General features: G+C 30.9%; 1 protein-coding gene across 2 annotated transcripts; it reads left to right on the top strand.

The window, feature by feature from the left end:
- The first annotated feature begins 401 nt into the window (after positions 1–401).
- LOC139491527 (uncharacterized) lies at positions 402–11,333 on the top strand. Of its 2 annotated transcripts, none has more exons than XM_071279263.1 (5): positions 402–636; positions 2,373–2,701; positions 3,494–3,714; positions 5,525–5,798; positions 8,873–11,333. In XM_071279263.1, the coding sequence occupies exons 2-5, from the start codon at positions 2,488–2,490 to the stop codon at positions 10,759–10,761; spliced, it is 2,598 nt and encodes an 865-aa protein (XP_071135364.1). In that variant the 5' UTR covers positions 402–636; positions 2,373–2,487; the 3' UTR covers positions 10,762–11,333. The 2 variants fall into 2 exon arrangements, with proteins under 2 accessions (XP_071135364.1, XP_071135365.1); XM_071279264.1 differs by having other exon boundaries at positions 629–720.
- The last annotated feature ends 895 nt before the right edge of the window (positions 11,334–12,228 follow it).

The following is a 12,228-nucleotide window of genomic DNA, read 5'->3' as shown; positions in this document are numbered from 1 at the left end:
AAGTTCATTATTTTGCAATAACGAGTAAAAATTTGTTAACCAATAGATTTGTTATAATTTCATAATCATGTCGTTATGTATTGGTATAGTTTTTGAATCTTTCATTAGCGTATTTAAGGCTGTAGAAAGTTTGGCCTTCAAAGTCAACATAATCATTGACTTTATAAAGAAAATTCGCCTTTTTAAAACATTGAATGTTTCACAAATAATACGCGACAACAAAGCAAAATCATTTCTTAAAACACTGCAAAAAAAATAATTCTGATTGATGCAGTGGTATTGTCATAAATTGCACTGGAGTGAACAGTGGTACATCAAACGTCGAATTCTCTCACACAATGTTATCACACACTATAAAAAGAAATCAATACATTGTTGTATTGCTCTTTATACACAATAGCGTGTTAATCGCTTTCATTTGATTATTATGTCCTTTATAATTTTTCCATTTATTGAACAAGTTTCTCTAAATATAATAGGAAAATTGCACTTGTTTGTAGGAAAATTTTAACAGGTGTATTGCCGGAATGTGTATATACCGATTTCATCAATGTTAAAGAGCTGATCGCTCATGTGTGAAATAATTACAAGTACACATAATGTACACAATCCGCCATGTTTATAATTTCTTACCAGGTAAGTTAAAACTATATTTACATGGATTTACAGATGAAGTAAACAATATAAAATAAGTCAAATAAACGTTTAAACATTACAATGGTAAGTGAAGTACAGGCAATTATTGGAAATTAAATTTGAATAAACAAGCGGGGAATAAACAAAATTAAATCACAATAGAGAAGATCGATGCATAACAGAATTTCAAATTCATGATAAATTAAACAGACCGGAACATATACAAATATCTTGAACGGTAAAAGTGGTTTCAATTTTTTGTTAAATGTAAACATGTCAATTGCTTTGAAATAAGATGCTGACTAAATTATCTAGTATAATTGCTAAACCACGATCACGATTTTAAATTGTTTAATGTAATGTATTTTCGAATAAAATCAGATTTGCATAATGTGTCAGCAATGATACTGACTTGTACGATTTTATGTTTGCATTGCAAAAGGACTAAATCAAGTTTGTACTAAGATATCAATAAGGTGGCTGTTACTTATAATTTTCTTTTCCCGGGAATAGATTACCGTAGCCTTATTTGGCACAACCTTTTGGTATTTGGGGTCCTCAATGCTCTTCAACTTTGTACTTGTTTGGCTTAATAACTATTTTGATCTGAGCGTCACTAATTAGTCTTATGTAGACAAAACGCACGTCTGGCGTTTCAAATTATAATCCAGGTGCCTTTGATGCTCATCTTTACCTTATAAGAGGGCATTGACATAATTCTATTTTTTTCCCTCGATTAATCGAAATCGGATATTTGTTGTAATTTACGGAAGAAACAAAAATTAAAAGAGTCGAAATGATAGACAAAAAAATTCAAAATATTACATGCATTCAAAAGAGAGGGACAAAAGATACCAGAGGGACAGTCAAACTCATAAATCGAAAATAAACTGACAGCGCCATTGCTAAAAATTAAAAAGACAAACACACAAAAAATAGTACACATGACACAACATAGAAAACTAAAGAATAAGCAACAGGAACCCAACAAAAACTAGGATTGATCTCAGGTGCTCCGGAAGGGTAAGCAGATCCACTCCACATGTGACACCCGTCGTGTTGCTCATGTTATAACAAATCCGGTAAATAGTCTTCAAATGTAATAGCGGCTTTTAACAATATTATGATTTTACCTGATTTTGCAAAAGAAATCGTCAAAGAACGTCGCGGCCTAAGCGGATGTTATTTCTATTAAATTTCCAAGAGAACATTGATGTCGCAATTGCAATTTTATTGGATTTATTTGTTCTTTTTATCAAACAAAAAATAATTTATTTGTTATTTACCATAAAGTTAACGTTGTTTCGTGTAGTGCAAATATTTTTTGTTTACTTTACTTTTGTTTTTTTTGTTTTTTCTTTTTCTTGGGACATACAACATAAAATCATCTTCAACCTAGAAGTATATATAAGATAACTTCGCATTTTATTTTTGATACTGACTTTATCAGGAAGAATATCAAGCGAGCTAGATATTTATTGAATCTAGGAATTCGGCTTACTTCTATCATTTTTAAAATTGAAAAATAGTTAGGTATACGAATAGAAGAGAAAATGTACAAATCAACGATGATTTCATTTATTTTCAGTTCGTATGTTGTAATCAAAAAATATTATAGTATGTAACAGTGGTACCGCCGTCTTGATCAAATAAGATAATAATTGGACGATGGACTTGGTGTCATAGTTTAGTTGCTTACCAGTTTTGCACGTATTTTCATTTTTATTATTTTACAGGAAAAATGATATTATAATTGGTCTCACTTCCCAATTACAAAGTTGACCATATCTATTTAGATGTCAACAATATAAAACAAGTCTGACCGTCAGCAGCAAATACTAATAACTTGCCATGGAGTCAATTTCAGACGAGAAAAAGAACTTTATAATTATTCAGCTAGTGGTCACAGGAATTGCGCCACGTGCTGTCCGTAAAATATTTGATAGAGAATTTCACCCTGTGCGTTTAAAAAGTTCACTTGATAAGGGCTACAAAAAGATCAAACAGCTACAAAATAGAAGAGTTTTGAGCCAGACACAAATGGATCTGCTTTATCCAGGAGTTGGTAAGTTTTTTTTGGATGGAAAGTAAAGTATCATGTTATATCTTTATAAGACTAATTTATTCCTAGCGAGAAGTTCTTTCAGATCTATCATGAGGTTAACAATTTGTCGACCCCTATTATTCCAAATATTTAACTTTTGAATATTGATTTTCAGTCAAACAGGGTATATATATATTGATTATCATTAAGCAGTAGTTCTCCTTTCTATTGTTCTTTTACACTCTCTTGTCAGGGTCAAGCATTTTGTATTTCTTAACATACCATGTGGTATTTGGATTGCATCTGTATTAACGTAGGAGGGATATTGTCATGATCCTCAGGTGACCTTGACATTTGATCAAAAGTATTGATTTGTTTTACATTTTCTTTTCATGAACAGAACTTATTTATCTTTTGAAATTTGACACAAGGCGGCAACAGATCAGGGCGATTTTCTGACTTTTTAGATGAATCAAATATGTCCTATCGACTTTCCGCTGGTGTTATGCCCCGTCCTTTATATAATCAATTGATAAATAAAGCAAAAACTGTTCAGAGACCCATCTTTAATCGTATATAGTAGCTAACAGCCGTAACAAAACATTTGAAGGGCACCATATAATTCTCTACGTTTATCATAAATTGTTAGGGAATATATATATATATATAACAGTTGAGATTCCCACCCACTACCATATATCATTATCATATAGCAATACACAAATGTTCAGTACTAGAACGTGTTTGGCGGGCATTATCTTTACTGGAGGTTGTCCACTACACACAGTTACAACTTTTTTGAGTATTTTGTAGGCATAGAACCTTCATCATCAACGTTTGACACATCACTGATGCTTTGTTTGTTGAGAAACTTAACTAATATTGATGTGTATGATCAGTCTCCTCAACCACACAACGCAAGTGAAGCAGCTGATCTCGGTAGAATGCATTATTATAGAAACGAGTGTGCTCACATGAATATATGTGAAATTTCTACAGAAGAATTCAATTCGATTTGGACCGATTTAACTCAGGTAAGTACATGTATATGTTTAAATGAAAATTCTTTAAGAACAAATTAAGTACATTCTATGCTTACATTTGACCAAAAACAATACAAACAGAGCGCAGCAATAAAAGGGGAAAAGGCAGAAGGACTTAAAAAAATAAAATCCTTTCATGGTAAGAGTGGAAAATAAGAAAAAAATATGCAAAAGACAGGATGAAAATGAATGTTCTGCAACAAAAAATGTGAGAAACAATTGTGTACAAAAGTAAAAATAAGGAAGTATGCGTAGCAACTGATGAAAATAAAAGCGTAGGTCAATCCGCAAAAAGACCCACTGCCCCGATTCCCTCCAATTTTAGATGGTCGTACAATACACAATGTACAATACTTTACTGTGATTTACTATTGACTGTGCGTTCACGTCGATCGTCGAACAAAAACAAAATAATAAAATAAGTCTCATTACTATATCTTGGCGTCTTTTTCCTGATAATTTTCATTTTTATCCAGAAGTTGAATTTTTGCCGGTCCGAAAACCATACATATATTCATACAACCCTGGATTGTAAACTCTGATAAATAAACAAGAGTACAAAGTTCTACTGGTTGAGAAAACGTGTTTACCATAACAACTTTGACGAATTCGGCATAAAGAAACGTGTAGAAGTTTTAGTGAGTTATGCCTTCATGTTTTTTCAATCTGCACTATTACCCTCTCAGCAATGTGTTATTTAACTTATTGTACTGAATATTGTATCATTATTGTCTTTTAAAGTTTGAATTGAAGGAACTTCTCTATGACGTCATGTATATAGCAACGCTACAGTTTAGTATTAGAAAAACAAAAGTGAAGCAAGATGTATTTTTTTTGTTGATAAAACTAAACTTCTGAGGCTAAACTGTAGAACTTGAGCTTTGTTTTTAAAATAATTAATGCAAATTCAATTCACTGTCCTTTAACTCATCAATTTTTTTTTGGTCTGCAGGAGGGCGTGACATTTAAAAAATTGTCTCCTACTGAGCCATAGGTAGTAAATTATCTATTCGTTGTAGTCAATCAAAATCTGACATATTAACTTGAAATAGTGTAATATATATTGTCCATTAATGCCATCCATTTGTCTGAGAGAAATTATCTTTACTACATGTTTATTACAATAATTTAACTAGTATAACACAGGATTTTAGCTTTTGGTTAAAAATAAAAACCATGTGTGTAATTAAACTCATTATAGATACCAAGATTAAAATTCGGTACACCAGACACCTACATGTATTGCGTTTACAAAGGAATGATCAATTAGGCTAGAATCAAAAATGTTTAAAAGGTCAAATGAAGTAAGAACAGCATTTTAGCATTTCGAAAATCATACATGTTCAACAAGTCTGAAGTTTAAGTTGTTGTTATTTTTACCTATGTTATAACATTGTTTTCTGTTTTAGAGTAAATTCCCGAGAATTGCATGGCTTTTTTTAGAGAATAATTTTGGATAAACCACAATGTTGTGTATAATGCAGAACTAATGGTACAAGGGGATTTCGAACCTTGTAAAATCTCTGATTTTTAAATGCGAAGCGACAGCTTGGTAGTTTTAAAAACATAAAATAGTAAACAAAAAATTGTGAATAACAAAGCAAATGGAAAAAAAAATAGAACAAATCAAAGACATTTTAGATATCGCAATCTCAGGATTAACCTGTTTATGCCATTAGGTCAGTCGTATTTATATCGTAGGGTCGAAGGGTTGTCCACTTGTAAATAAAAGGGTTTATTATCACTTTTTGTTAATGTTAAGTGCTATTCGCCCTTCTCGATGTTTTTCATATCGTTACAGGCTATTCAACGCTTGGGGGGAATAGGATTGTATACAGAATGTCAAACCCAGAAACAAAGTATGGAAAATATAGATCAAAGGATTTTATGTGAGATTTTCAACGAGATGAACAGTTCGATGAAGGAAAATGGAAATATAAAAGAAGAAATTGATAGATTGAAAAAAGAAATTGATAGAATAAAAGAAGAAAAGAAATTGGAGATCGATTTGATAAGAGTAGAACAACAAGAAGAGGCTGAATTGCAATTCCATTTCATTTCTAAGGAAAGATTCCGTCAGTATTTGTATTTCATTTATGTTTAGATTTTAATACTTCGAAAAAGCTACCACGATTTATTTTCAACTTGAACTAAAAATAAGTATACGGACTACCATTAATAATTTGATTAAAAAGTAAAATCACAAAAAACTGGACTAAGAGGAAAATCAATCCGGAAAGTCCATAATCACATGGCAAAATCAAATAACAAAACACATACAAAACGAATGGACAAGAACTGTCATATTCCGGACTTGGTACAGGCCTTTTCAAAGGTAGAAAATGGTGGATTAAACCTGGTTTTATAGCTTTAACCCTCTCACTTTGATGACAGTCTCTTCAAATTCCGTTATATTTACAATGATGCGTTAACTAAACAGACACAATGAATAAAATAGTAAAAATGTGGGTACAGCAGTCATCATCGTGTAACAATTTTAAAAGGAACAATTTAACAGAACACAAAAACATCTATCTACAAACACATTCATTGATTTGCGTATCTGACGTCAGAAAATTTTATACGTCACATATATTTGTCGTTCAATGTACATACAAACAATTTTAAAATTTCATGAATTCAGTTGTATGCCGATTTTAGCTTCCTCTATACCAAGTTGGGCTTATTAAGTGTTTTTAGGTTGTTTTTTTTTATTATTATCAAGTCTATCATTATACTCAATTCAACCAAAAATATCTATATTTTTATCAACCTAACAATCAATGCCGTTGCTATTATTGATGATTTAATTCAATATGAAATTCGAACCAACATCGTTGCAACGTCTTTGAGCATTGATTAGAGTATATATTACGTTTCGGCAGCTTTACCCTACTCATACATGATTTCTAGCCAAATAATTATAATCTAAAGTGTGATTCATGCACATTCAGAATAATACCTCGACGATACCTAAACATGCTTCACCTTTGAAATGTTTCTGCATTGTACATTGACAATCTCGGCAAACGCCATGTCAATATTTGATAGATTTGTCTGTGATCTTTTGATTTAACCTTAGATGCATGTTCTCATCTTTGAGATGAAAAGAATTCCACTCAAACCGTTACTAGTTACAGGCGTTTAAACCCTTTTGGGTCGATAATCTTAACAAAAATGACTTTAGAGTAACGAAAGTCATGGACTCAAAAATTCATATATACCTCCGAATTTATTTATCGACATACCAGAATTGCAAAATTAAGACTTCTACTTTTTTTTTAAATGAGGGTCAAACAGCTTCACTTCATCCATTTGTGACAAATTGAAAGATGAACTGTGTTAGTACGAATCTACTACCTGAAATTTAAAAGTAACTAACTTCATGCCGAAATGTTGATTATATATATTTTTTTCAAAATGACAACACATTTTAACTGTTATGGCTGAATAAACTTTTTTGAACATGTTATCATAATGTTTCGTTTAATAGATAATTAATGGAAGCCATATATATTTGTTGGGAGTTTACACATGACCTGACCGTAACATTCAAATTTGATCTTGAGCATCATCTATTTGTAGTATACAAGGTGCTGTATTTCTTTACTGTTTAGTTGGGTTTTTTTAATGTGAAAGGACATACGAATCAAAAAAGAAATAGTATTTGAAAAAATGAAAAATCCTTTGATTTCCATCAAGCTCAATTATTTAATGGTCGAAAAGTACTATAGCATGCGTAAGACAATTTTAATAAAATTATAAGCATTTTCTTGTTTATTATAATTTTTTATCCTTAGTAATCCTCAGGAAGTTGTTTACAGTTTTTTCAAGATCTAGTTATTTCGTTTTTTATTTTATTTGAAATGATTTCAAAATTGCAATTAATTAAAATTGAGATTATTTCGTTGTCATCTTTTTGGTATTCATTATAGAAATATCTGATTTTTTAGTGAGATTAGAACTTCCAGAATGTGTGAATTTTGGACCTCCTTTTTGTTCAGATTTCTTTCATCGCGTGAAGCTGGGTTTGGAACGTTAATTTCATAGTATTTTGAGTTTCTTCTGCTTTTGTCTATAAAAAAGTCTCCAATGCTTATTCGATGATTTTATGTAATAGGAAAAAAACGAGTTTACATGGAAAACTTTAAAGTGATAAATAAAAGAAATGTTTTATATGAGCTTATTTGTCCTTTTCAGCTAATACTTATAAAACATGAATGAAATACAAACTTCTTACGACAAATTGAAGATATCATTCGTTCTTTATATTAGAAAAGGTATTATTTTGGCATTTTCATAATCATCTGCTTTTTTAAATAGAAAAATAAGGCAAAACAATAATGCGTGGTCTAAGAACATGGTTATTTTGTTGTTAAAATTAAAGTCAGATTCTGTCATGACTATCTACAAGGGGCTCATTTGTAGTATACATATCAACCGTCATTTTACATCAGTTTTGTAAAAGTTCAGAAGCTTTCTCGAATAATTCTTTAATTAGCAAGTGTTTTAACATTCATATTTTAAGTATACATATTGCAGTTTATCCATAACTAAAAACTATATATCATGCCTATACATACCGTTCCTATTTGATAATGAGGTTAAAACTAAATGCCCTATAGCATGACAAACATCGCTGTCGTTTTTGTATTTAAGCTTACTTTTCCAAAAAAAAATATGGGAGAAAGGTTTTACTTTTTTACAAAACAGTATACTATAGTTGTTCGGGCCTTCACTTGATGCCAGTAACGTAGAGTACTCTTACGTTAAGTGATGATACTATATCGATGAAAGGGTACTCAAAAGTTATTGAACGGTAGTCAAAATTTAACTAATCAATAATCTTTTGTTTCTTTATCAGACTAAATTGTAAATTAATTACTTCTACTGAAGTCATGAACAGTGACATAATCCTTAGCTTTTGCAGTACTAAATTATTTTAATATCAACCAGATATATGACCATAAGTGTTGATACCTCGAGATAATTGTATTTAATTGTTGAAACAGGTTAAGAGCTAGTTTTTTATTTTGTTTCAGTTTTATTACAAATTATAATGATTATGTTCTTTTATTTGTACATTGTATATGTAAATGAATAATATTTGGGTTTTTTTAAAGTTTATTCATTAAACTTGTATTTGCAGAACAAAACATTGAAATTAAGAGAAAATGGAGGGAACAACTAAACAGTGAAACGTTTATTTTATCAAAAGCGGCGATTTCGATATTCGAAACAATTCAACACAATCAGTTTGTTGCAGTTTCTGGAATGTGTGGGTCTGGAAAATCGACGTTGGCACAGTACGTAGCTCTTCGTATGTCGGAAAGCCATGCATATTTTGTTATTTCCGCGTCTTCAACCAATAGTTGGGACTTTATATTACGAGATGATGATCGAAAACCCGACAAAAAAATTTTGTACATTCTGGACGATTTTTTTGGAAAATTTTCTATATCTGATTTCGATCACATGAGGTTTACTTCAAACTTAAATAGCGCTAAGTATTTTGCTGCCAGGAACCAAAACTTTAGATTTTTATTCACATGTAGACCACATGTTTTTGCTATGAGCAAGATAAAAGACGTTTTACCATCTATTATAGAATGTAACTTACATTCATCCGAACTGTCATTATCCTTTAATGAACGTCGGAAGATATTTGACCTATATATTCCTGATGAGGAAACCGTTTACCAGGATAATAATTTCTTAAGGTCAGAGCAGCTGCCTTTACTTTGTACGTTATATAGAAAGCATTTTTGCAGCAGAATTCAAGATTTTATTTTAAATTCTGACCAGATAATAACCAACCAAATAAGTGCCTTGAGGGAGTCGGAGAATCCATCGTTTATCTTTCTTGCTCTGTTAATGGTTGTGAGAGAAATCAATACAAAATATGGTTTAAGTGAATGTATTAGTTATCATGCTATCCTACCATGCCTACGGAGTGTTATATCAGAGTCAAATTTTAAAAATACACCGATGGCAAGCCTTAAGTTTTTACTGTTAGGATTAGACGCAATAGAAGGAATTTATGTTAAAAGAGAAGGATATCTTCTGTCGTTTATAAACGACAAAATATGCGACATTGTTATATCATGTATTGGGGGTAGGTTTATACACAGTATATTAACATTTACGGAATATTCTTTTATTGAAAACCGTGTTAGATTGGAATCTTTTGTGACTGAGGAAACGGTCAAAAGTGCTTCTATAATTTTGAATAAGGCATATAACGAAATATTCTTTGCTAGGCTTATACAGGAAATAAGAAATGGGAACGAAAGGGTTTTCGCAAACATTCAGAATAAAAATCAAGGTTATAGAACAGCCTTCATAGAATATCTTAAAGTTCATTTGACTGAATCAGATGTAGATTCTTTAAAATCACCACTTCTCCTATCATGTAAAATGGGATATGTTGATTTTGTATTGTATCTTGTTGGAAAGTGGAACAGACTATTAGAATATTCAATATACGAAACTGAAACACCGCTATCTGAAGCATGTTCTATGGGATATTTTAATATTGTCAAGTTTTTAGTAGACTCTCAAAAGAACATTGATTTACAAAGAACTGAGCCGATTGAGCTTGCTTGCAAAAAAGGTCATTTGCATATTGTTGAGTTTTTGTTAACACAAGGTGTCTATCAAGATCTTACCCAAACTTTTAGAGATTCCTGTGCAAATGGATATACCGACATAGTTTTACTACTTATAAAAAAAGAACCGAATCTTTTAGAGCTGATTCGCGAACTTAGTGGTCGCTCAAACGTTTTGAATATGGCTTGTACTAATGGACATGAGAAAGTAGTCAGAATTTTACTTAGACACAATCTGCCTGCAAAAAATCCTTATTCCGCTGCAAATACGTGTACACCATTATACTACGCTTCAATGAAAGGTCATTTAAATATAGTCAAATTGTTATTAAATACAAATGCACAAGTGCATGAGCGTGATATAAGTGTGGCGGAATGGAACGACCATGAAGAAGTCGTTAAATGTTTACGCAACCATTTGAGTTTATAAAATGTCATTGACTTCAGAACTCATCATCAAACAATATGAAGGCGATATTATAGAATAACTTTTGGAATAAATAAAGTCAGAAGAATAAAGAATAGGACAGAGTGTTTACTTAATACATGTAACATTATTAAGTCAAGCAAACTATAAAGACACCACCAAATCGGTCATTGTATGTTTTGTCTTTCCACTTGACTTAATTCATTTTTCACGTCTTTGTTTTCCTAAACATATATTTTTTGCTACGAAAAGGTCTCATCGAAACCTTGTCATGAACAGGTGGGGGAAATTGCGAAGAACAGTTTTCAAAAGTTTTACTTGAATCTATATTAGTAAAATAACAGCCATGTCAAGTAAGTATGTCCCCAGATCGACCTAATGATATAAATGAGAGCTAATGATGGTTAATTGTGTTATTGAGCTATAATTGTACATTTTTATGTTCTTGTCTTTCATTTTTGTTAATGTGCTTTGTCTATATGCATGTATTGCTTATCTGTAACAAATATGTTTGTTTTTATAATGAAAAAGATTATAAAAAAGTAAAATCACAAAAAGACTAAACTCCGAGAAAATTTTAAAAGGAAAATTTTTAATCAAATAACAAAATAAAAAGATCAGAGGCATCAAACGAATGGATGCTAAGTCATATTCCTATCGCAGTACATGCATTTGTTCATGTAGAAAATGGTGGATTAAAGCGGGTTTTATGACTAGCTAAACCTGTCACATGTATGATAGTCGCATAAAATTTCATCATTGTGACATTGGTATGTGATATTCAAAACAAAATGTGTACTGTTTTTTTTTTACCTATACACCTTTAAAGCGCAACAAAAGAAAACTATAACTATTTAATAGATTCAAAGCTTGGTGGGCACATTTGGCAGTACTTGTAGACAACCTATTAAAAACGATATTTCAATTCTTAAATTTTACGGTAAAATTACACTCAAATAGCGGACATTACTTTGTTATCTGAGTTAATTCATAGAACCTTTAAACAAACTTAATACTACAGGTTATCTTATGTTGTGAAAATATCTTTGAATTGTATACACATCGACAGAAAATCGATTTTGTCATCAACAAATTAAATTATAACTAAATGTGAATTCTTTTCAATTTTTGTGTATGTGATGTAAAAAACATGTCTACGTTTATTTTCTTTATAGAGCTTTCTTTATCTATACATAATATAATATATTATTTAAAAGGTTACATTCTTACTATCCTACTATCTTTCAATACATTTTTTGGCATTGCATTAGCAATATCTTCTGTGAATGTCCATGGCGTTAAACATAAAATCACTGGGATTCGATTGATTGATGTTTGTCTCTGATGCATAATTTCTTTATTAGTAACTGTTTTTAGCTTTTAACTAGCTTTCAGTATTTGCAAGTACAAAGTCATTTAACGAGGAAGTAACAATATAAGCATTTTAAAGTTATAGCTCGTAAAAAAAAT

Source organism: Mytilus edulis, chromosome 10 (assembly GCF_963676685.1).
Source record: "Mytilus edulis chromosome 10, xbMytEdul2.2, whole genome shotgun sequence".
Taxonomy (NCBI): domain Eukaryota; kingdom Metazoa; phylum Mollusca; class Bivalvia; order Mytilida; family Mytilidae; genus Mytilus; species Mytilus edulis.
The sequence above is the reverse complement of the archived record's forward strand: the minus strand, read 5'-3'. Positions and strand labels throughout refer to the sequence as shown.

Coding starts and splice junctions, on each gene's coding strand:
- LOC139491527 (XM_071279263.1), top strand. CDS start 2,488: ATGGAGTCAATTTCAGACGAGAAAAAGAACTTTATAATTATTCAGCTA. Junction 3,715..5,524: donor TTTGGACCGATTTAACTCAG/GTAAGTACATGT, acceptor ATATCGTTACAG/GCTATTCAACGCTTGGGGGG. Junction 5,799..8,872: donor CATTTCTAAGGAAAGATTCC/GTCAGTATTTGT, acceptor TTGTATTTGCAG/AACAAAACATTGAAATTAAG.